The sequence below is a fragment of the Microtus pennsylvanicus genome, chromosome 12 (assembly GCF_037038515.1).
Source record: "Microtus pennsylvanicus isolate mMicPen1 chromosome 12, mMicPen1.hap1, whole genome shotgun sequence".
Taxonomy (NCBI): domain Eukaryota; kingdom Metazoa; phylum Chordata; class Mammalia; order Rodentia; family Cricetidae; genus Microtus; species Microtus pennsylvanicus.
In genome coordinates, this window is record NC_134590.1 from 9093815 (window position 1) to 9118816 (window position 25002).

Here is a 25002-nt window from a genome sequence, read left to right on the forward strand (position 1 = left end):
AGGAGGGTGCTAGGAACTTTTACCTAGCGTCTGCAGCATCAACTGAGAAAAGAAGAGTTGTCCAGTGTGCAGATCCTGAAGCTCAAAGTTCCCTTGGAATCTAGACAGGAGTTGAGAAAGGTCAAATTCCAGGTACTAAATGAAATCTCTTCCCACTAAACAAACACACTTTCAAGGTTCAGCTGAGATAAGGAGAGCTTTGCCTGCATTTTTTTTTTAAAGTCAGGACACTTGTCTAGCATTTAACTGATGCTAAAACACTGTAATCAGTGCAGAGCTGTTGGGTTTATAAACACTGCGCCCTGTGGTGACGCAGGGTGAGTGGAAAGTGCTTTTCTCTGCCCTGCACATTTTCTGTTTTCTCTTGAGATGGAAGGATCACTGACGTGCTGTTCTAGGAAAGGTTGTCAGAGCGTCTGTCACAGAAGTCAGGGGTGGCTTTTGATGTGGCTCCACGCCCATCCATACCCCAGCCTCCTTCCCAGTTGGAGTTCTCACCTGACACCACCTCCTCCCCAGTGCACCTGCTTCATCGTAAACACCACTACCAAAGCAGTTGCTAATTCAGACACAATCTGCCGGTCAAGGAAAGGTGGCTTTTCATCTGGAGCTTTGGTTGGTCTGAAGCCATTCGACATGCCTTTCAGATCAATTCATCCTGTAAATCACCCACAGCAGGCCCTTGCTTTGGGATCAATGTCAGGGTCATCTTCAGGGTCTTTGGAAGAACATGATCTATGCTTGTGCACAAATTAGCAGCCCCTGTAAGATGTCTGTCAACTGACTTCCGTTTCCCAAGTCAATTTTAAGAAGGAATATTTGTCTACTCTGCCTGGCTTCGGTGTGTCTTGTTCCTGCTGGAAGCGTTTCCAGCGTAACTTATAACCTGTGGGCTAGCTTTTGTGCTCAGAAAGGCATTTTTTTCTTCATCCTAGTCTATCGTTTCATAAAATAAAAATCTATTTCTTGTTGTCTTACTATGCCTTCTACCCAGAGTGATGCCCCACTGGGCCAGGGAGCCCATTTCAGGAACTCTGCCCTTCAGACCTGCCATTCTTGTATTCTCTTTAACTCAGCTGAATTGGTACTACACACACACACACACACACACGCACATATGCACATGCACATATACATGCACACACATAAACGTTTATACACACATACATATGCACATACACACATGCACACACATACATACATATATACATACACACACATGTACACACATACATACACATACATACACACATATGCATACACGCACATACAGACACACACACACACACACACACACACACACACACACACACACACACTTAATTTAGAAGGAGCTGGTCCTGAATGTCTTTGGAGAAAGGTTCCCTGTCGTTCCACCTCACTCTCCTGCTTTGCAGTAGATATAAGCCTTCTAGGCTTCGCGCTAGGCCAGCACCCTGTGCTGGACAGGAGCTCCAGTAGTGTCTATGCAGACATGTCAGCGCATTTATGTGGGCACAGCAGCAGAGAGGTGTGGATTTCTTCAAAAAGATCTGTTCCATTAGCTGACTAGGATGTATCTTGAATTTCAAGCAACCAACCTAGAAATGAAACTCTCTAAGGTGAGAACAGTTTTCCAGTCAGCAGTGTAGGTTAAGTAGTGATTGAATCGCCAACAGGTTTTTTTTGTGTGTGTGTGTCTCACACAGATTTCCTCTTCAAGGGAATTAACTCTTTTTATGTGTTTATTAGGTATAAATCGAGCCAGGATTTAACTAACTGCTGTCATACACTATAATTCTGAAGTAATCTCTGTTTCCTAAGCAAGGTGTTTGGTTAGCAGGTCCCCGTTTATGAGTATACTGGACAGGACAGATTTTTCATAAAGGGAAAAGGAATGGACATCGGAGGGGCTGGTTTTACGTTAGAAAGTGTGTGAAGGAGTAAGCACATGAACCCTAGAGCCAGAACCCATTAGTCACTATGACCGTACAACAGAGGCAGCAGAACTGCAGGGAGCCGGAAAGATGGATGGGAGCCCGAGGGTGAGAGCGACTTCTTGCCTGGATCTCCCTCGAGGAGTCATTGGCAAGAAGTTCCTGGAGATGGTGGAGCCCAGGGGTCAGGCAGTCTCAGATTCTTATGTCTAGTACATTAGATACTGAATTTATTTTCTTGACGATTTACAATCTTATTTCATCTTCTGGGCTCCACTTTTCAGTCCCAGACCTGAGCCTAATGGAGTGGGAGACCTTGATGTGGAAGGTGAATGGTGTTGAACGAACCCTAGCTGTAGATGTGGGTCATGGGACCGTGAATGCTTGCGAGAAACCAAACCTTTGTCTTCTTAGGTATTTAAAATTAAGGTTCCAAACAGTACCTTCTGTACTGATCTCCTAACTAGGCGGTGAGACTTTCAGAAAACTCCTGCATTGGCTGCTCGCTAGAGACGGTCTAGAATGAGTGATGGACACTCTGTCCCATGGTCTATTGTCAATGGCTCATTACAGTTTTCTTTGGCTGGTAATCTGTGAGTAAATACAGGGAAATACCTCTGCATTTCATGGAGCCATGGGCACAGGTTGAGCCATCTACTCTACAACGCTGCGCTCTTTCATATGCTGCTTAAGTAAGTCAACGGAACCCCTTTATTCTGGCTCTCCATGCCCCCCAGTTGTAAAGAGAGTGTGCTTCTTGAGGCACATACTGGAACCTCTGAACTTCCGGTCTGGATGGAAATGTGTATTGATCACCAGAGTCAGACGCTTAACTGCTACTCTTAGCAGTGTGATTGTATTTTAATAAGAATAATTCATGATTTTAACATATCTTAGAAATAAGAATATATGCAGAACATGTAAAACATATAAATCATTCTAATAGCATACAGTTTGGGGCAAAATGTTGGGGTTTTCACTTTATGGCTATATATTAGAAGTTCAAAGACTATTTTAAATGTAATCTAAGTAATATAATAAAGTTTGTCCCTGGGATCTGGAGACCTAACTTTGAAGTCCTAATCTACCTATTACTTTGTATGTAATTCCAGGCAAGTTACTGTAGTCTTCTTATGTGTGTGGGGGGAAGCAGGGAAGGCATGGAGGTGGGAGAGACAAAACAAAACAGGATGTCTGTCACAAATGGATGTAAAGAAGGATTATAAGAATTACCAGAGGGCAATCCAGAAAGACATCTGTAGTCAGGAAACTCTGAACAAGAGAAGTCAGTGAGGTTCCCAGAGCCCTGCCTGCATGTCCCTCTGGAGGGACAACTTCATGGGGTGGGGGGAAGTTCTGGGGAAATGAGCCATGGAAAGTAGATGACTTTCCTAGCGTCTGAGATCACAGAGGGCAGAAGGGTCACCGTGAAGAGAACAGGGCTTGGAGATGACGGACAGAGGCATGGGTCTGAGCCCAAGGCGAGAACTAAGTAATACGCCCCTTGTGTATAGGTCTCGTGTCATGATTGGATCTCAGCGGCTGGCCACAGGTCTTTGCGTCAGTGTGATGGCAGATGACCGCCAGAGACACACTCTTTCCTTCCACTAATGTTTTAGGTATATTAAGCTACAATACTGATTAACTTACCTCCATTAGATTGCCAGCTCTACTTACAGTGTTTTCTTGAGGAGTCTTTTGTGTGTGTGTGGGGGGGGTCATTTTCTGAGTGCTACCATTGCGATTGGAGTGGTATGATCCCTAAAGGCTTTTGCTACCACCCTCAAAACAGTGTTCTAAGAAGAGCTCCGCTAGGCTGACAAGATGTTGACACAGACATGTGTGTGTATGTGTGTGTGTTTTGTGTGTGTTTGTGTGTATGTGTGTGCCATTAGGGTTTGGGAAAAGTTGAGCAATCCCGAAAGTGACAGGTGTGAAATGTACCTGGATGTGGGACAGATGACTTTCTAAGACTTCACAACTATCAAGGGCTATTTCAATATGTTTGATTTTTTTTTTCTTAAAAAAAAAAGATTTATATTTGTGTGTATGTGTGTGAGCCTGCATGAGTGTACATACATGCAGCACATGCATGCAGGAGTCTGTAGAGGCCAGAAGTAGGTTTTGGGGTTAGAGGCTGGTGTGAGCCTCCATGTGGGTGCTATGAGTTGAATCCAAATCCTGTACAAGAACAGCGAGCGTTCTTTGCTGAGCTGTCTCTCCAGCACTGAGTCCGAATTTGGGGGATAGGTGTGGGGGTGGAATCCAAGTTCTTATCTACTTTACAGAAGAGTAAATAAGAGTGATAATAAATACTGGTAATTTGGGGGATAAGCTCTTAAAAGGGAACTGGGGTGAGCTGGGACTATCTGGTAAGCTGTTTACTGCTGATAGGCTCCTGGCACTGGGGCACAGATTCCTTGGGGAGCCACATTGTCCTGCAGTTATGTGGCTGTGTATGTTATCCTGGTCACCCCAATTCACCTTCCTTAGCTCCAGGTCCCACATTTTTAGAAACAAGAGTTTGGGCGGCTTATTCTCTAGCCTCTCACCATCTGTGCTAATCACTCAGAACAACCTTTCCACTGAGTTCCAGCCCCCCACCCCCATCCTCCAGGCCGTCCTTGGTCCTTTGACCAGCCACTTCTCATCGAGTGTACTTAGAAATGTAGTTTCTACCTCTTGAAACAGTTTCTGGGGCCCTTTTGGAGGTTTATCATTTATTGATTTTTCTGGAGTTCTCAAGTCCTGGCCAACCATCTTCAAAGACACTTGATTGGATTCAGTGACAGGTGAGTAGAGATGTCAAGGAAAAGTCACAGTTCTGGGTATCAAAGCTTCCCATCTCGGGAGTCCTAGCCTTCATCCTGTATGTGAAGGATGTTGTGTGGCTGCCACTGTTGGAGGCTGCTCTAAGAGAGCCACAACCAGATGGAGACAGGGTTCCTCCCGGGCTGTGACAAGTAACGCAGGTGAAGGTTTTCTCCACCGTTTGTCTCGTCAGGGACCAGTGATTTGTAACAAGTGAATTATACCTGAATTATCTTCAGGAAAAGTGGCGATTTGAAGAGGAAAGAAAGTCACTTCAGTCTATGCCATATAAGGGAATAACACTGAGGTTTTTTTTGTTGTTTTTATTTGTTTGTTTTTTAGTTTACCTACAGTTTCTGGATTTCAGATATTATCATCTGAGTGGCTGTCCTGTTTAACCATTTGCCAAGGGACTTGACAGTCTAGCCTTTGGATGCTATGACCATGTCCTCCCTAATAGAAGCACAACACTGATAACCCAGGTGTTGAAAATCCCAGTGGAGGAGTTTTCAAGGATAATTTTCCTCCCATTTCTAGATATATATATTTGGTTTTTTGAGACAGGGTTTCTCTGTAGCTTTGGAACCTGTCCTGGAACTAGCTCTTGTAGTCCTGGCTGGCCTCGAACTCACAGAGATCCACCTGTCTCTGCCTCCTAAGTGCTGGGATTAAAGGCGTGTGCCACCACTGCCTGGCCAATTTTGTTTTTTTTTTAATGGAACTTTTAGAAATTCTATCTCTGTCCTGGTTTTTGGTTGGATAGAGGTCAGAACATGAAGCTATTTTTCTCTATGTCTCTCTTTCTTTCTGAGACAAGGTCTCTCTACATAGCCCTGGATGTCCTGGGATTCACAATGTAGACCAGGCTAGCATTGAACTCAGAGAGACCTGCTTGCCTCTGCCTCTGGAGTGCTCAGATCAAAGGCGTGCGCCACCATTTCCAGGACTCCTGTATCTCCATGTCTCTCTTGATACGCTCTTCCTAAATGCTGCTTTCATTTGACACACTGACATTATAGACTTTTTTTTGTTCTAACACCCTCTCCGTGGGCACCGCCTACCGCAGCCACACACCACCTGGTTACGAGGTTCTTAGCCCCAATCTTATCCCCCACCTCCACAGGTGGAACAGATGCTGCTGGGGGGCTGAGCTTAGCCCCCTCATTTAGATGCAATTACCTTTCAGCCTATTAAAAAGAAGGATTAGCTCAGGTTGTGTCCTCCTGCAACCTCCATGGCTGCTCCTCATCAGTCCTTTTGAGTTTCCCTCAGCTCTGAATCCCCAGACTCCATGAATTCTGAATGCCTCCAGTGTCTAGACACGCGGCCAGAAATCTGAGTCTGCTCTCAGGGCCCTGCACTAGGTCCCCAGGAATCCCAATAATAACCTAATGACCTTCGGCCTGCACTGAACACTGTTTGACATGGGCTTTTTGAGTAGCAAAATACAGAGGGTCAAGAGCAACTTCTCTAGACTGAGGCAGTACTCCCTGTTCCCAAATATAAAGTGCCTTCTCATCCTGCCCGTTGACTGAGACAGGCTCTGCACACAGTACACACACAGCATCCCAAACCTGAGAGCTGACGAGAGGAGCAAAGGCCAGATAACACGCTGGGGAGCCAGCATGATGTCTCTTGACATGAGCAAACACAGACACACACGTTAGACACACACAGGCAAAGATGCAATCGGTGCCCTTTAATTCCAGGCCTCTTGCAAATGAAGATCTTTTCAACTTCAGCCCTGGTGCTCGTCCACATGTCCAGTGCCTGTCAGGTTCCTTCAGTTTTATCTGATTCGTCCTGGTGATGTCTTGACTTGAAAATTCTTGGCTCAGTGAGGTTAAGCAGCTGGAGCCAGGTTCCTCTACACCTGTTCACAAGTGACTGTAAAGGAACGTGTGTAAAAACGACACCATGCGGATTCCAGTCCAGACTGGATCTAAGCAGTTTGTAATATTTGATTGCATGTGTGTGTGTGTACGTGTGAACTCAGAGCACTTGGGCTCTTCCTGGTTCTGACAGTGTGTCACAGCTATTTCCTCAAGCTGCGTGTTTTCCGCTGTTATGAGAATTACTGATGAAATCTTACTTTTCGTATCACATGTCACTGATGATTGTGTTTTCTTGTGTTTCATTCTTTTTAGGAAAGTATGCCTCAGACACCTCCCTTTTCAGCAATGTTTGACAGCAGTGGTTACAATCGAAACCTCTACCAGTCTGCAGAGGACAGCTGCGGGGGCTTGTGTTACCATGACAACAACCTCCTTTCTGGATCTTTGGAGGCACTTATCCAACACTTAGTACCCAACGTGGATTACTATCCAGATGTAGGTATCAGTGTTCCTCTGAAACCCATTTTTGGTATGGCTTAGAAATTGCAGTATGAGCCGGGTGGTGGTGGCCCACGCCTTTAATCCCAGCGCTCAGGAGGCAGAGGCAGGTGGATCTCTGTGAGTTCGAGGTCAGGCTGATCTAGAAGAGCTAGTTCCAGGACAGGCTCCAAAGCTACAGAGAAACCCTGTCTCAACAAACAAAGAAAGAAAGAAATTACAGTATGGTATACGGGCATACTATCTTTGCTGGGAAATTACTTTGGTCGCTAAGAATTTTTTCTAAGAAGAAATTATACAGTAATTATTGAAAGTTCTGAGACCACATTGAGCCTGGGGATGGGTCAGATAGGCAAAGTCTCCACATCTGATTTTTTTTTTTAGGTTGTCCACCACATTAGGCAGTCTAAATGAAAAGATATCTGTAGACTTGATCCATGCTGATGTCTTGCTCTGTGAAAATGCAATTAAGGATAGCATTGGGTGCTTCTGTCATGTGACTTTAATGTACCTAGGGAAAGTCCATAGAGAGAGATAAGTTACACACAGATGCAGTAATTTACAGATCAGACATCGGGTGGTGTGGGCCTCACTTTTGCTTTCTCTTGACATGCATAGACAGCACTTTCTAACCTGGGAGGGCTGCTGTATTCTAGCTCAGTCTTGGTTGTTCCGAGAGGCAAAAGGGGAGACGTATCTACTCACTGGTTCCTCTCAGTATCAGCAGTCAAGCCAGGTGGTCTTTCTGGGCCACGTGAGCGCCCCTCCCCTCTTGTGTCTGTTGAGGGGGATTTAGAAGGACAAGAAGGTTGAGTTTAACAGGCAGCCGTTTATTGATGATGAGTTCCTGGAAATGCCTAGAGACCACATTTATTAGTTTTTATAAATACAATCATAACCTCGTGTTGCAGAGGAGAGCGTGCGCTTGCCAATGGTAATTCACCGTAATGTCCTTAACTGAGTTATCTCTGCGTGATTCATTACATAGCCTTTTCAAATATGTTCCCAGAGATAGCAAACTTGTTATCGAGAGTATAAGGAATCCCTTGTTCAGTACTGTAAGTGTTTATGAAGCACTAAAGGTGCCGAAGGAGGGCCGGGGGAGCCAACAACCCATGGAATTCCTCTTTTGATGGAGAACCTGAAACTGTTAGCATAAATAATCACCACTTCATCAGTGGTTGCTTGAGAAAAGTATATAGTGCTATATTGTGCTTTATCAGATTGCTTAGTCTTGAGCAAGCCAGGAGGTCAGTTGAAAGTCAGCCTTCGAACGTTGTAACACAAACACCGTGTGTGCTGCACGGAACACACTGGGCAGTTCTTGACTGAATGCGGGTAGGGTAGGGTTTCTGTTTTTCCGTTGTTATTTATTGGTTAAAATAGTATGTGGACATGTGACCTTCTTTAATGTGGGTAACCTATTTAAGCCAGCCTTGATTCTCGCTGGGCTGAATTTCATTCTTCTTGATTACACTGGAAAACAAATACATCCTGGCTCCCTGATAACAGATAAGAAAATGTCCTCTGGGCCATTTCGGGAGTCGAATTTATCCTGTGATTTTTAGTATGTTTCAAGGGGAAAGATAAAGTGGCGGTGGAGGGGACTTGGCATTTACCAGAACCCACAGCCTCTTAGCTCCAATGTATGAGGAGATTATAGTGTGCTGGGATGGCGCAAACTCAGAGAGGTGGTGACGAAGACGACTCTCTCTCTCTTGCTGCAGAGAACGTACATATTCACCTTCCTGCTCAGCTCTCGGTTATTCATGCATCCGTACGAGCTGATGGCCAAGGTTTGCCACCTGTGTGTTGAGCACCAGCGACTCAGTGAAGGGGACAGTGATAAGGTAACACAGCATTTGAGTTTTATGGGTTTTGTTGTTATTGTTGTTGTTTTGGGGTTTTTTTTGGATCTGCTAACTCTGGCTTAGATTTCATGGTGATGGTTTCCAAAAGTGACCCCTGCGTAGCCCTAACTGGCACAGTGGCTGGTGTGAAGGAATTGTGGGGTAGGGCTGCAGAAGTGGGCCAGTGATGGAACACTTACCTCCTTTGTGTACAGCCCTAGGTTAGCTCCCTAGCACTGCAAAATAAAACAAAATACAATAAAACAAGGAGCCGTATTAAAGTCACAGAAAAAGCAAGGCAGTGGTGGTGCACGCCTTTAATCCCAGCACTCAGGAGGCAGAGGCAGGCGGATCTCTGTGAGTTCGAGGCCAGCCTGGTCTACAAGAGTGAGTTCCAGGACAGGAACCAAAAGCTACGGAGAAACCCTGTCTCGAAAAACCAAAAAAAAAAAAAAAAAGTCACAGAGGACTGTCCTGCCGTTGTTAACTATACTTGGCATTGCTATGAAGGGGGCTATAGCTGTTGCTTCTTCCCCAGAGAACGTGCGGCACCAGAAGTTAGTCAGTGACACAGTTATTTCGTTATTTATTTAACGCAGACCCTGGTGGTGGATATCCCTGATGTAGATTTCTTTTTCTCCCTAGAACCAGATGAGAAAAATTGCACCTAAAATTCTTCAACTCCTGACAGAGTGGACGGAAACGTTTCCCTATGACTTCCGGGACGAGAGAATGATGAGAAACCTAAAGGACCTGGCACACAGGATGGCCAGCGGCGAGGAGGTTGGTCACGGGAATGTAGTGGAGCCAATGGGGTTTCCAGGTGGAAACTGGGAGGGAAGCGGGGCTGAACTGACCCAGAACTCAGCGCTGCCTTTTTCTTTTGCCTTCAGCCAGCCCTCAGCATAGCATATGTTGGCCTTTTTGGTGTGTCACATGGTGAATGATTATTCCATGCCCTTAAATGAGTGTGATCTGGAGTCTTAGGCTGTTGTTCCCAGCTGTGTTCATGCTAATTCGTGTGGCCAGGCGCGTTTTGTTTTTATTCCACTTTGGTCTGTGTTCTTCAAAGGTTTGACCCAGCTCACATGTTAATTCTTCTCTCTGTGTGTCTACCTACACTTACAGTAGATATAACTAAATAGCATATTAATAACTCATTAGAAATAGACAGTCCAGACTATGGAGGGGGAACGCACATATGCCGGTGTTGAGAGCGAGTGCATCTGGAAAGGACGGCTGTGATTGGTCCGTTCCAGATAAAAGGGAAATACAGTTGGTTACATAATTTACAGGGGAAGGAAAAAGCATCCTAGGGATTCCGGGCATTAGATGGAAAACGTAGAAATCTGGGGCTGGTAGAACATTCGTGTGGCATACACGAGCCGGTGTGATGGTGAATGCAATGAAAACAAGAGAAAACAAAGTCTTCTTAGGTGGGTTTCACATAGGAGGCCTCGCTTGCTCTTTTATGGTGTTCACAGCGCACACTTTGATCAAAGGGAGAGCACAAAGTGTTGTATAATTAACAAAGGTAATTCGTGGAACTGGGGTGTCAGGCTGGGGGTGGCGTGCAGGAAACGATCCAAGTATTCTGGTGCCGGAAGTAGATTCAAGGCTAGGACCTGGAATAAGTGGAGGTTCAAAGCAGGTCTCTTAGGTCATCTTCCATAAATATCACCTCTGCCAACTCAGCCTTTGATAGCAGGTGCTAAGCAGCTTCAACAGAGCCGAGGTATTTGAAGCAGGCCTGGAGGGCTAACTTTGTGTGTTGAGGCTTGCTGGGCAAGAATATGTTTGTAGTTTCCGTGCGGCAGATAAGCGTCTGGGAGTAAGTTTGGCACGGTGTAACTCTGTCACCTAGAGAGAAGTAGCTGGAGTACCTGACAGGGCAGGGATGTCCTTTTCATTGACACACTGCCCCCTCCATGACAGCTCCCTGAAGAAGCCGATCTCTCAGCTCCGTGCTGCACAGATAAGAGCTCAAGACACTTGTCCTGATTCACGGGAATGCTCACGCTGCCATTTTCCTAAGCCGAGATCAGTGAAGTTAGGAAAACCCGGCTGTTGAGAGCTCTGTGCTTGGTTGTCTTGTGTGGCATTCAACTCAGGGGCTTTCGCTGTTGCTTTAAGCATCATGTGGAACTCCCAGCTGGTGGTGAGCGCACAGTGTTCTAGTCAGTTTTCCCGCCTTAGGTTCATGCTGCTGTGAATGAACCCCCACAAAAGGGAAAGTCCGCCAGGGTAGCATTGCTGCAGGCATTCTGTATGGGTGGCTGCTACTGGCCGCTTGGCAGGGCCAGGGTTGGCTCAGTGGCTTTGGTTTGTGACCAAGATAGGTGCCATCCTAGGGCTGTTTCTGTATGAAGGTGAGGAGTCACAATCAAATTTTCATTTCCATTCAATTGTACAGAGCTATTAGCCAGAGAAATTAGATTATAACTGTTTCTTCCCAAAAGGAACACTTTGTTTTTTTTTTAACAGATAAAATGCAGTGATTTGAAAATGCCTTATTGATGGCTATTGGTCTTTCTTATCTGAAACCAGAGATGCTGATCCTTTCTGTTTGCCAACTGAGGTCTGATCTTTATAAACAAGGTCAAGCCTCCAGGGATTGGGTGACGTGGAGGAGAGGGTCAGACAGCCTTCTGACTCTGGCTTCTTGTTGGCATTTGTGTTACTGGCCTACTCTTCCCACACCATGAAAAGTCAGCTGGCTTTGACGGTGGCACGGCACGAGAAAGATCTCCTAGGGAAACAGGGACTCCGTCAAGTGGAGGCTGCATCTGCCTTGACTGGCCAGGGCGGCTGCTTTTATCCAGACTTAAGGAACTGGGTCCACACATAACCGTTGCTTGAGTGGAGTGTGCTCTGCCTCGTCCACCAAATTGCTCGCTCCCTTCCCATCTCCAGAAACCATGGCACTGAGTGGCTGCTAATGTTGGTGCGGTAGAGGCTCTTGCTGCATTTATTGTCTTGGCGGTCTCCTTCCTGTCACGTGTTTAAACCTCTCTCCTCAGAGAGACCTTTCACAACTCCAGTCCCAGCCCCTCCCATTCTTGGCTTTTGTGCTTTTTGCTTCACAGTACTCTGGGATTTGTGCTAAATTGTTTGTGGCTCCGCTGGACTTTTGATGATGCTCTCTTTGTTCCCCATGACATCTTTAACTCCTGTCTGAATGCCTGGCATGTAGTTGGTTCTCAGAATATTTGAACGGATGGATGGATGGGTGGATGAATGGATGAAAGGAAGGAAGGAAGGAAGGAAGGAAGAAAGAAAGAAAGAAAGAAAGAAAGAAAGAAAGAAAGAAAGAAAAACTGAGCGGATTAACAAAGAAGTCAACTGCGAGAATGGGGAGACATCATTCCTCCCTGTGGAAGAAGCTTGGGTTTGAACCAGGGCCTGTTGCTTCTTGCCTCTGACTTCAGGGAAGGTTTTTGGCACTCGGTGAATCCAGGTGTGCCCTGTATATAATTTAGTCAGGTTCCTTAGAATCTGCTAGGACAGTTCCACATAATTTGGCTTAATATGCTTCTCCCCTGGGGATTTGCCCCAAATGGGGTGGTTTATTGGTGCTCGCCGGGAAGAATCATGAAATGAATCTAATGATTGAATTCCATGACAAATGGCTGGAGTGGATAGAACGCGATTTTCTCTTCCTTAAGGGGCTGGTCTCTATGAGGACTTCTGTCTTTATTTGCCAGGTAATTACTGTCTCTGGCAACTGAGGTCATAAAAAAGAATAAGTACACATTTAGCAGTTCGTGACTCAGTGAGGAAGCATGCTTAACCACGCAGGGCCTCACTCCTCAAAGGGATCAGATGAAAGCAAGAGACTGAAAAGGGTCCCAGTACCCCCTCCACCATCTTTCTGCCAGTACCCCCTCCCCCATCTTTCTGCCAGTACCCCCTCCCCCATCTTTCTGCCAGTACTCCCTCCCCCATTATTCTGCCAGTACCCCCTCCCCCATCTTTCTCCCAGTACCCCCTCCCTCCATCTTTCTCCCAGTACCCCCTCTCCCATCTTTCTCTCAGCACCCCCTCCCCCATCTTTTTCTCAGTACCTCCTCCCTCCATCTTTCTCCCAGTACCCCCTCCCCCATCTTTCTCCCAGTACTCACCCCTGCTCAGTGGGAATCCTCCGCATGGGACTCAGGCTGCAGACTGTTCCTACTCAGCCCTTTCTTTTGCCCTTGCTATTCTGCTGGGACCTTCAGGTGGTGACCTGAAGAAAAATGGGCTGTTTCTACCCGAAGTCTTTTGTGTGAGGGACCCTGAGAGGGAAGAGGTGAGGTGTGAGGTGCCCAGACAACCCGTGTGGGATGTAAATAATGGACATTTTGAAGATTAGTTTTTCACTTTTCCAAGTGAAAAAGAACTTTCCTACACATGTCTCATATGTATGGTGTCCGAGAAATACCACCAGGTGGGCTTCCACTGTATTTGCACCAAATCAAAGTAAAAATACCAATCCCTCCTCTCTGCACAGCGCCAGCTGTTGTCAGTTTTGTGTGCATCCTCCCAGAGCGCCCCCTGGGCACGTATGGCTCTCTGTACAGGTTCAGATACCACCCGAGGAACGGTGGGTTCAGGGAAGTAAGTTTCCGTTTAGAAACCTTTGAGTTCTTCTTAGAAGAATTTGACCAATATCCTCTTAGCCACATCATGCTGGGTTTCGTATTTTAGTAATGGCAGTTGTGGGTTACTCTTGTAAGTAGGTTTTAATGGCTGTAAAAAGGCAACCTTATAACATGTTTTCTACTTAGGATGGTACATGGTGCAGCTGAAGTGTCTCAAGAACTCTTTGCATAATTTTAAGAAGTAGCAGGAGCACTCATTTATAAGGACATTTGGTACAGAAGACTGAAGTAAACACAAGTTAGTTTTAGTGTATCTCAGTGTTCCCAAAGAAAGGTGAGGTTAGGGTGGGGAAGGAGAAGCACATTCCTTAGCCTTGATTGGTTTGGGTACCAAAGAAAGACACATTTTCTTTGAGTGTTAGACTACCAGCTTCCACCTCTAGTCCTAGAAGGGTGATAGGTTGTTTAAAGGTGAGGGTTTTTTTTGGGGGGTGGGGTGGGGTGGGGACTGGTTCCTATGTATCTCAGGCTTATCCCTAGGATGACTTTGAACTCCCAGTCCTCAGGCCCCACTTGCTCTGTGAAAGTAGAGAAAAACAGAGGGTATACAGTGGGCCTGCTTAAGAGCGTATTTGATGTCATTGCCTGGTAGAGACGAAAAAAGATGGAGAAGGCAGTGGTTGCTTTGAACCTCTGCCTACATGAGATGTAGCCAATTTCAGATTTGTAATTTCTTTATTGTGAACAGCTACAGGTGTGTGTGTGTGTGTGTGTGTGTGTGTGTGTGTTTAAACACACTCTAAGCCAAATTAGAAAAAAAGATACTTTTTATGCCTTTTAGATTTATAATTTCCAAATTGCCAATTCTGGCAGATGGTATCAGGCACCTTTTAAAAAGCCAGTGAGGCATAAGCACGGGCCTGCCTGCCTTGGTAGACTCCCTGGGACTGTCAGCCTAAGTGACCAGCTGGCACTGTGTCAGCCTGCATTCCTCTCGTCTACGTAGGCATCATCATTTACCTAGAAGGATAGTTGCTGTTAGCAGTTTGGGGCCAGAAAAGAAAGACAAGAGCAACACCGTATTAAATAAGTATACGCAAAGAAAGGATAGAGGAAGGGGTTAGGGATGGATGAATGGATGATGGGTGGATGGATGGATGATGGATGAATGGATGATGGATGATGGATGCATTGATGATGGATGGAGAATGGATGAATGGATGGATGATGGATGTTGGATGAATGGATGGATGATGGATGGATGATGGATGGATGATGGATGATGGATGGATGGATGATGAATGGATTGACTGCCACGTGTCAGAGTGTGTGTGGACATCAATATCAACTCATGAATGGGAAAAAAATGGACATGAATCAAGAATAGGTCAGATAACAAAAATGGGTATCCAGTTCCATTGTAGATGTTAGGAAAGTGAATGACAGGGGAGTGGAAAGTAAGGTGCGCTCTCCCCACGTAGCTTCCACGCCCTCAGAAGAATGAGGCAAAGTGATAGGAATGGAGAAGTCATGCAGGCGGCTATAGGAACACGGAGAGGATGATCTGCTTTGAGATACACGTTGGTTTCGTCTAACAGAAGTGAACAGGCACACTCTCACTAGAGAGCACTTCCTTGTGTGTAGTATCCATTACACTGGAAGCCGGTGGAGCTCAAAGCGTTTGAAGGCAGGGTGTCTGAGGTTGGCAAAGGACAGGCAGGTCAAGAGTGTCATCCTCCCCTTGCTTCCTAGCAGACGTACCGAAAGAACGTCCAGCAGATGATGCAGTGTCTCATCCGAAAACTCGCCGCCCTCAGCCAGTACGAGGAAGTCCTGGCGAAGCTCAGCTCCACAGCCACTGACCGGCTCACGGTCCTGAAGACCAAGCCCCAATCCATACAGCGCGACATCATGACGGTCTGCAGCGACCCTTACACATTGGCCCAGCAGCTGACTCACATCGAGCTGGTAAGGCCCTATCTTCTTTGCCCTTTGTGGCCCCAGAATTGTTTGTTTTGGCAACGAGACTGTTTGCTGATAAAGGTCAGAATAACTCAAAAGGGAAGCAATCCACAAAACTGAAGCGTGTTTTGTTTTTGGCATTTGAATATGGATGTTTCTGATATCCTGGGAATTTACTCATAAACACATACTAAACAAGATGAGGGAAAGCAAGGTTTATTGACCTTCTTTATCTTCTGCCTCTAATTATTTTCCTATAACTGTTCATTCTTCAGCTGTCTTATGAAACATCTCCTTTCACCTCTTGAAGATGAAGAAAGTATTTAGGGCTAAAGGCTTATTTTATAATCTAAGAAATTTGGGGGTGCTGCCAAAATTAATAAGGGGAAATGTGGCCATCTGTTTCTTTTCATTTTCTTTAATATTGTTTATTTAATATTGTTGGCTTTTGTTTCAGGAGAGACTCAATTACATTGGTCCAGAAGAATTTGTTCAGGCATTCGTGCAGAAGGACCCCTTGGACAATGATAAGGTAATTAGTATCAAGTTGTTTGTTTTTGTGTTTTTCATTAGCTGTGTGTGATTCACTGTTGTTTTCTTGGGCTGGGTCTCTTAAGTGCCTGTACAATAGTTTACCCCATCACTTCCTCCTTATTTAGGAATTTAAGAAGCCCTTCCTGGCAAGGTCCAAGTGTTTGTGGTGCTGAAGGTAGATGATAAAAAGCATCTAATGGTTTTAGCAGATTAAGCCAGAAAGAAAATCAAAGAGAATAGTCTGCCTGTGATTCAGCAGCAGGGGCAGGAGACAGGATGTACATCCAGCCTGCCCAGCAGAGCTCCAGTTAGCCTGGTCCCTTGCTGTAAGTGAATCCCTCACGACAGCGTTATGGCAAAGTACACACAGAAAGAACATGGTCCTGGACCTACACAGTCCATTTCATGAACACATGCACAGGTTTTTTTTTCTTTCTAGAGTGGGACCTCTAGAAGCATTTTGAATTGTTAGGCGGTCTGTGGCTGCTTCGCCTACTGCTGAAGTCTCTCGGGGAGACAAGGCCACAGCTGTTTCCGGCCTTAGACTAGTTTCACTCCGCATGGGAAGTGAAGACATGATTTTCAGTAGGAGGCCAGTGGACTTTTTTTTGTTTGTGTCTTCTGAAAGGAAGGAAAGAGGGATTAATGAACCTCTTCAAGCGTGGCCTTGAACTCCAAGATAAGATGAGCTTCTGCTTTTGAACAGTGTGCCGTTCACCCTGTTCACCCTAAGCAAGAGAGTAATAGCGTAGAATTCCATTTATCTTTGGGTAAATGGTGCTCCGACATCTTGCCTCCCATCTAAATGTGAGAGAGGGTTTCTAGCCCCGCACGCTCAGCCACTCCTTGCTGTGTTGATAGCAATTGGCATTTGCATCCTGTTTGAGCCTGCAACCCTTGTTCTAGTGACATCTCTATTGCTGGGATATAGTATCCAGACAGTAAGTAACTTAGGGAGAAGGGGCTTATTTACCTCACACTTCCAGATTCCAGAACACTACAGAGGGGAAATCAAGGCTGGAATTCAAGCAGCTAGTCATACCACACAGTCAAGAGCAGAGAGATTTGCCACCATTTAAGGAGAGGTTTTATGCCCTTATTTATTCCTTGGATGAAGGAAGGGTAACATTTTTGTTTTCTTATGTTGTTTTCTCTAAAAAATATATGGCAACAAGTTTCTCAAAAATAAGACTTTTATCTTTAAAGGAAAAAAATGGAGTAGAAAGAAGTTAAGTACAGCCCGGCCTGTGCCCTTCCTCGCTTCCCTTGCTGTGCCCAGTAGCTTTCGCTCCTCATACTGTTTAGCACCCCTGCCTCAAGAAAATGGTGCCACCTTCAGTGGGCTCTCTTCCCTACTTCCATTAACAGTCAAGACAGTCTCCCACACACTGGCAGGCCAGCCAGATCTAGATAATTCCCCACTAAGAGTCTCCTCCATCGGATTCTCGTTTGTGGCAAGCTGGGGGTTAAAACGAACCAGCAAATCCTTCTTTGGAGTTGAGGGTCTGAGAGAACTCATGACCCCAGAGGAACATAGTGCATCAGCGTGTTGTGTATTCCAGACCTCATCTGCCCGTATTGCTCTCCACAGACTTGCTACAGTGAGCGGAAGAAAACGAGAAACTTAGAAGCTTACGTAGAGTGGTTCAATCGCCTAAGCTACCTGGTCGCTACAGAAATCTGCATGGTGAGACAGTGCATTTTTTCCTGCTTACTTTTGAGCTGTTGGGCCCACGTATTGGGTTCCTGTCCGCTCATTGTCATTTTCCTTACAGCCCGTGAAGAAGAAACATAGAGCGAGAATGATCGAATACTTCATCGACGTGGCTCGAGAGTGTTTCAACATCGGGAACTTCAATTCCTTGATGGCAATAATCTGTGAGTATTTTTGTGAGAACACTGATTTTATGGGGCTTTCAAAATGTATCCATTGAAAAATTTCTTTCCAGAGAAACACTGTCCTGAAGAAAACAAAAACAAGAAAAAAAGGAGGAAAGAAAAGGAAATCTTTCTTTTCTGAAAACTGTGTTCTTTTTAATCTGGAGTAATTCAGAGCATTCAGAATGTTTTATGGAACCAAATTGGTGCAAAGATGCATATTCTTTCCTTAGTAACCTTGAATTTATTGAATAGCTTTTGTTCATTTATCCTCTGTTAAAAATCTAATGAGTGAGGTAACCCAGACCCAGAAAGACAATTATCACATGTACTCACTCATAATTGGTTTTTAAACATAAAGCAAAGAAAACCAGCCCACAAACCACAATTCCAGAGAACCTAGACAACAATGAGGACCCTAAGAGAAACATACATAGATCTAATCTACATGGGAAATAGAAAAAGACAAGATCCCTTGAGTAAATTGGGAGCATGGGGACCTTGGGGGAGGATTGAAGGGGGAGTGAAGAGGTAGGGAGGAGAGCAGAGAAAAATATAGAGCCCAATAAAAATCAATAATAAAAAAGTCTGTGTTTGTCACTCGCTCCAGCTGAATCCTGGAGACAAGTGAGTACAGCATCAGTCAGCAGCATCAACTTTCGTATTAAGAGAAACAGGTCATCAAAGGACAGCCTGTGGCCCAGTCACCTACTGTCTTGTTTCGTTTACTTAACTAGAGTTCTCATTTTTTGAAGTGATTGAGAAAAATTGGGGAAAAAAAGAATTTCTCACATACAAATATAATCTAAATTCAAACTTCATCTAGTCAGGTATGAAGTCTTCCGCCTTTCATCCTAACACGTAGGAGATGAAGGAGAAGGGTTTGGAATTCAAGTCTTGACTTCAAAGCCAAGTCCAGCCAGTCTGAGCCTCTTGAGACCCTATGTCAGCAAAGCATAAGCCCTGGAATCTATGCGTAACGTGTGGAGGACGGCAGCCACGGCCTGTTGTTTCTGTGTGTCTGTGGCTGCTCACGTGGTACAACGTGGCAGTGTCATGCCCCACACATGGGCTGCATACCCTAAAATGTTTACTGTTTTTATCCTAAGAATGTGCTCAGCCCTAACTGAGGATGAGCTTGCAAGGAAATGGTGTAAAACTCGAGGCTGTTACCACACGTGCAGAACTCAGTTATTAATGCTTAGCAACGTATGCTTTTTTTGGAGTCCAAGCTAGAGTGACTTCTTACATTTCTACTTTGATTTTCTTCTCTCCATGTGCATTTTAAACGGGAAGCTGGTATGAACATGAGCCCAGTCTCGAGACTAAAAAAAACTTGGGCCAAAGTGAAGACTGCCAAGTTTGACATTCTTGAGGTATGTGAAAGTCATGTTTCAGAGTTGAATGGAGAGAGCGTGCCTGTGATCTCAGCATTCAGGAGGCTGAGGCAGGAGGATTTTGAGTTTCAGGACAGCCTGGGCAGAACAGCAAGGCACCACTCTGTGGTGCTGCCTCTTGATTAGGTAGGACTATCAAAGGAAAAGACTTTCAGACCCAGAGGTAGGAGAGGGATCTGGCTGGAATAGGGCAACACAAACTGGGTTTAAGGTTGATCCTTTTATAAAATAGAGGCGGGCATTTTGGAGTGATTGATGGAAGATGCTGACTTCCCAATCACATGATTGTGTATGCCAGAATAGACCCAGAATCCCGAACAGTAGAGAGGTCAACATCCCAGTTTGCCTTGCACACTTCTGTGTAGCATCCTTAGCCTGAGAATAGTTATTCACCACTGTGCAAATTTGGTTAATACCAACAGCCCTTCCTGTATAACCCTGAGGGGTTGTGTGTGTGTGGAGTGTATGTGATGGGTAAATCATACCTCTATGAATTCCCTAACTAACTTTGAATTTGTATGTATAGTTAAAGACATGATCTTGTAAACAGCTACAGTAAAGAATGAGTGGTTAATAACATTGCCTTTCTACAGCACCAGATGGACCCTTCAAGCAATTTCTATAACTACAGAACGGCTCTCCGAGGAGCAGCGCAAAGGTCCCTGACTGCTCACAGCAGCAGAGAGAAGGTATGCTCTGAAAAGTGTGGATTACCTGTTGGGGAGTTGCCATGTTTTATACTGACACGTGAACCACTCCCTGGGGCTGTTTTGTTGCCAGCTCAGATCTAAGAGAAGTGCATTTATACACATCGTATCCCTTGGCACACGAGGAAGGCGACCATAGAGCCGTGTTGAGCTGTGGACAAAGAGGAGTGACTTGGAATCTAATTTTGCATTGGATATTGGATATGACTTGCATTGTTGTGCTTTTGGTGTGTTCTGTAGTGTCTTCTCTGTGTTTAAGGCAGTGAATTAAATCATGTGATAGGTGACTAATAGCACCAGAGAGTAATTTGGTTTAATGGGGAAAAGACATTTAAGTTCTGCATAAAGGAGCTCGCTTAATGTAACCTTTTCTTTCAGAAGAATTAGCTTACCTCCTACAGTTCAGTCATTTATTCTCAGAAAGTAGGGTAGTTGCTCTAACATTAGGCTTGCTGTTACTAATTGGATATGTAGGTGGAATGAAAAATACAGGGGCAATTTCTAAAAAAAAAAAAGAATGATCCTGTCGTCTGTCCCCTACCCATTAGTGCACCCTGGATCTATGGAGTTCTGGATTCTGTTGGTCCCACTGGCCCATTTCTGTCTCAGTTCCTCGTGGAGGAAGGACAGATTGTCTGTCGTGCTATTTGAGAATTAATGTCCAATTATGACAAACAGCTAATGCTGATTTCTTAGTGGCAGCTATTGTCTATTTGAATTCTGTCCCCGCGTTAAGTAGTATTTTCAACCAGCTTGGGAAAACAGGATTAAAACATTCCCCGGCTTCTAAGTCACGTCCCCCCTGAATCATCAGGCTCAAGAACTGTGACGAAATCTCCTTTTAAACATGCGACATTTCTGTCATCACACACGAAATACCGGCTCTAGTGACTCCTGAGAAACACTGACAATGTATTCACTCTGATATTTAGACGAGGAAACGTCCAGGTGCCTGAGAGTTTGCTAGGGTTTCTATTTTGCTGAAACGACCTAATCGGAAGTGGGTCGATTTTCTGAAGATGAACACATGTGTGGGAGGACCTCCACATCCTGAAGTGAAGGATGCAGGGAGGCTGTGAGACCACGCCCCATCTCCCTGTGGTTCATACCAGGCTCACACATGGCCCTCAGTGAGCGGTGGGAGGAGGCTGTGGAGTCTGTCTGAGGACTGCCGCTCCATCATCAGCCACCAAGAGTGGTCCCTTGTGAAACCCTAACAGTTGTTCCCAGAAAAGAAAACAAACCTAGTTATTTACAGTTTATGCCACTTAGTAAATTCTTCCTGCTTTGCTTTTAAAAGCCAGTTCTGCATAAATTTGTAGATTTTACCTTGTAGCTGATAAAAAAAAAACCAAACAAGCTGATAGAAAAATAAGAAATAAGAACATGTCCAGCTAAATCTAGCCTTCATTAAACATTGAGGTTATTTTTCTTATCTTGAGCAGAAGGATTCCAAAGCAACGTCCCCTTTTACAGTCTCCTGGGCAGCATATCTTGAGTCATGGTCTTTGATCTTTTTCAAATCTCCAGTTTGTGTGGGGGGGAAGCACGTTCCAGGTGCTTATTAGGAAGCCAATCAAATCTTTCTTCCACACAGGAGTGCTGAGGTGCTCTCTGAGCAGTCTCCCTCCTTGCAAGTGCTTGTGGCTCTGGGTTTTTAACCATGCCTCACGTGATTATGTGGTTTTCCATCTTTTTGCTATTCTGTTTGTTTCTGTAGACTTGGCCCTCCTCATTAGCATCTCCTTCTAGACATGGAACTGATAATACCTTCAAGTACAAAGGCTGACTCTGAATTACCAATGTTTTGCTTTTACGGTGCTAGGGAGTGAACCCAGGGTTTTACCCCTACCAGGGAGCACTCTGCTATTCAACTATACTGTATGTCCAGCCATCATTTCACTGTTTTGTTTTTGAGAAGGAATTCCGGACAGTCTTCAGCCTGTAATCATCCAGCCTAGCCGCCCTGGTAGCTGAGATTACCAGCCCCAAATGAATTCAGAATGGATATATGTATTCTATGTGTTTGTCTATGAGTGCTCTGTCTGTATGCGTGCCTGCACTTTAGAAAAGGGCATCAGGTCTCACTACAGGTGGTTGTGAGCCACCATGTAGTATTGAACTCAGGACCTCTAGAAAAGCAGCCGGTGCTCTTTACGGCTAAGCCAGCTCTCTAGTCCCAGGATTCAGAATATTATTTAAGGGGAAATTGACAGTGTAGCTCAGTTGGTAGAGTCTTCGTCTAGGATGCACAAAAACAGTAGAGTTCAGTCCCCAACACCACACAAAACCACACAAGGTGGTCCATGCCTGAAATCCCAGCACTCAGGAGAGTTAGAGGAGTTCGAGGTTACCCTTGGCTACATAGTAAGTCTTCAGGCCAGTCAGGAATATATGACCCTACCATATATATAATAGTTTATATATGGCTACTTGAGAAATTTGCCCAATAATAATATTGGCAGGACCTAATAGAAACAAGACTTGTTCTCTATACTTTTCTCGTTAACAATCCTGAGTTATTATTTTCTTCTCCTCTTCACTGTTCAATTGGTTGTGCAGAGCTGGTGGGGACTTCCATGAGTGAAGAAGGAAATGAAGTTTGAGATTCCCTCCTTCTCATGGGCATGAGACACAGCAGTCAAGTGCCCCAAGGGAGGCTGGCTGTGTTGCCTAGTTCCTGGAAGAATAACTCTGTTGGTAGTAGGGCATCGTGTAGGGACACTGACTGAAGGCAAAATTCACAGAAGGAACCCTTCTGCCTCCTGCAGTTTATAGGCTGTGACAAGAACTGAGTCTAAGTACCAATCAAAGACAGTACCTGAGGCTCACAGTCCAGCCCCAAGAACTGGGGTAGCCCAGGAACTTCTTTCTTCAAAGCTGCTGCCCTGTCAACTACTACCCCTTGATTTTCATTGTCTCCGTTTCCCTGAAGCTATCCCGGGATGATGGGTGTTTATTGCCTTCTAAGAGTAAACTCTACTTGGATAGTAGCGGAAAGCCGGTGTCTAGATGAATGAGCATGGTCATCCTCCAGAGAAATCCTGTGGTCACTGTCATTGAAATTTCACATGATTTTTCATGCACCCTGAAGCCATTATTCTTTTGAGGCCCTCCCCCAGCGACTTAAAAATGTAAGGCGTATGTCTCCTAGGCCATACCAGAAATAACAACACATACATTTAAAACAGAACAAAACCTACAAACAAAATCCTTGCATTTTTCCAGCCCCTGGCTTTTATTACTAGCCAGTTGTAGAGCCAGTGTTTTAGGAGTCCATAGCCCAGCACCTCCCAGCCTAAGGCTTCCTTGGAAGAGGTGGAGTTCAGATCTGTCTTGCTCTTAGTTCCAGCCCTGTGCCCATAATGTCAGAGGGGAAGAAAGTACCCACACTCCCTGCTAATTCTGCTTTAGGGGCTCCACAGACAAGAACAAATACTATGTAGTCAAGGGTACTAGTAAAGTTGAGGATAAATTTGATTATCCTCAGAGATCAATGAAACGAAAATTTGAAAGGTGTTTTATCCTTTTGAAAATGACTTCAGGGGGAAACGGTCGGAGTTTCTCTCTAGAAGTGGATTGTTACTTACTGTTTGTGTGTGAGCCAAAACTTCGTTTTCACACCATGAGTCATGAGCTTAGGAGACTTCAAAGACCTGATCTTGGGGTTTTCAGAATTTCCCAAATAATCTGTTTGATGCATTATTTACATTGCAGAACGTTTTGATTCGAATATGTTGCCTTTGAGGGGAAAAAATAAAAGTTACTGTATCTGCACTTTGATCTCTGTTTGTGATGGACGAGGTCAGACTTAGGGTCCCTTTAAAGGTTGCTCCTTTAGGCTGAGTACCACCTCCTCAGACCAAGGAATCAGGGCCAAGAAGGTATCATCAGAGACGCATACTGTCCTCTGGACAGTCTTTAATTTTATTTCCTACATTTCTCTCCCTCCCTTTCTTGAGGAGCATCTGTCTTGCCGCAGACGGTGCCAGGTCCTCCCAAGGGGTTTTTCCTAGACAGCAGGCACGTACATGTTCTCTGACACGGCCAGGTTCCTTCAACAGGAAATGTAGCAACTGTTGCTTAAAACCTTCAGCTGTCACATTATCTTGAGCAAAGGCTTCAAGGATAAAACACAAAACGACAACTAAAAACAAGGAGAAAGAAAGAAAACGTCAACTAAACTGTAGATGTCTAAGTGGTGATGGAGCATTCTGGAGCACAACCAGGAGATAGGCCATGTGCCTTTAGGTCTTTGCTAGAATCAGGGGTCACTAAATGAATAGCGTCCTTTTATATACTTTCATTTTGGTCAGAACCTTTCGATTTTATCAAGTTAAACATTGAAGAAAATCGGAAAAACTGTACAAAAAGTATCCATCCACTTATCAATAGTGCTAGTCCCTACTGTGCTTGGGTCTTGATGACACTTGCATCTTGGGCTATGCCGTGTAAGGAAGCGAGTTTTGTCTTGCGGACGTGCAGTGTACACTTGTTCATTGTGGCCTTCCACATAATCCTTAATCCACATTGTTCCTTAATCACTTCTGTCTGTAAGAAGAGGTTAAATGTCTTATTTACCGAGGCAACCCTGATCTGTTTCTTTCTAGATTGTGATACCATTCTTCAGTCTCCTAATCAAAGATATTTATTTCCTCAACGAGGGCTGTGCCAACCGTCTTCCTAACGGCCATGTCAACTTTGAGGTGAGTGTAATGACGTAGGGTACGGCTATCTAGAGGAGGGATCAGGGAGGATGGTGGTACAGGCTCGCAATCTCAACATTTATGAGGCAGAAGCAGGAGGATTACCACCACAAGTCTGAGGCCAATTTGATCTTCATAGTGAATTTCAGGCCTTCCAGTATTACATAGTGAGAGCCTGTCTCAAAAACCTAAAAATATTAAAATTAATGCCAGAGGATAGGAGTGGGAATGGTTTGTTTCTAAGTGTCCCAGTCAGTAGCAAGGCAGAGCCACAGCTTGGAACAAGCTTGCTATTCCCCTACTGCCTGTGAGAAATGAACACCACCAA

At 44.9% G+C, this 25002-nt stretch overlaps 1 protein-coding gene across 9 annotated transcripts in view; it reads left to right on the forward strand.

Moving 5' to 3' along the window:
- Nucleotides 1–25002, forward strand: part of Rasgef1b (RasGEF domain family member 1B) — a 492122-nt gene that overhangs the window by 462317 nt on the left and 4803 nt on the right. For 4 of the 9 annotated variants that reach the window (XM_075942478.1, XM_075942481.1, XM_075942486.1 and 1 more), the window contains 10 exons: nt 6875–7057; nt 8788–8910; nt 9556–9693; nt 15246–15458; nt 15910–15984; nt 17578–17673; nt 17762–17864; nt 19161–19240; nt 19855–19950; nt 24579–24674. In XM_075942478.1, the coding sequence (XP_075798593.1) occupies nt 6875–7057; nt 8788–8910; nt 9556–9693; nt 15246–15458; nt 15910–15984; nt 17578–17673; nt 17762–17864; nt 19161–19240; nt 19855–19950; nt 24579–24674 (1203 nt within the window). Of the gene's footprint in view, nt 1–6874; nt 7058–8787; nt 8911–9555; nt 9694–15242; nt 15459–15909; nt 15985–17577; nt 17674–17761; nt 17865–19160; nt 19241–19854; nt 19951–24578; nt 24675–25002 lie in introns of all 9 variants that reach the window. The other 5 variants (XM_075942477.1, XM_075942480.1, XM_075942484.1 and 2 more) reach the window with 2 other exon arrangements.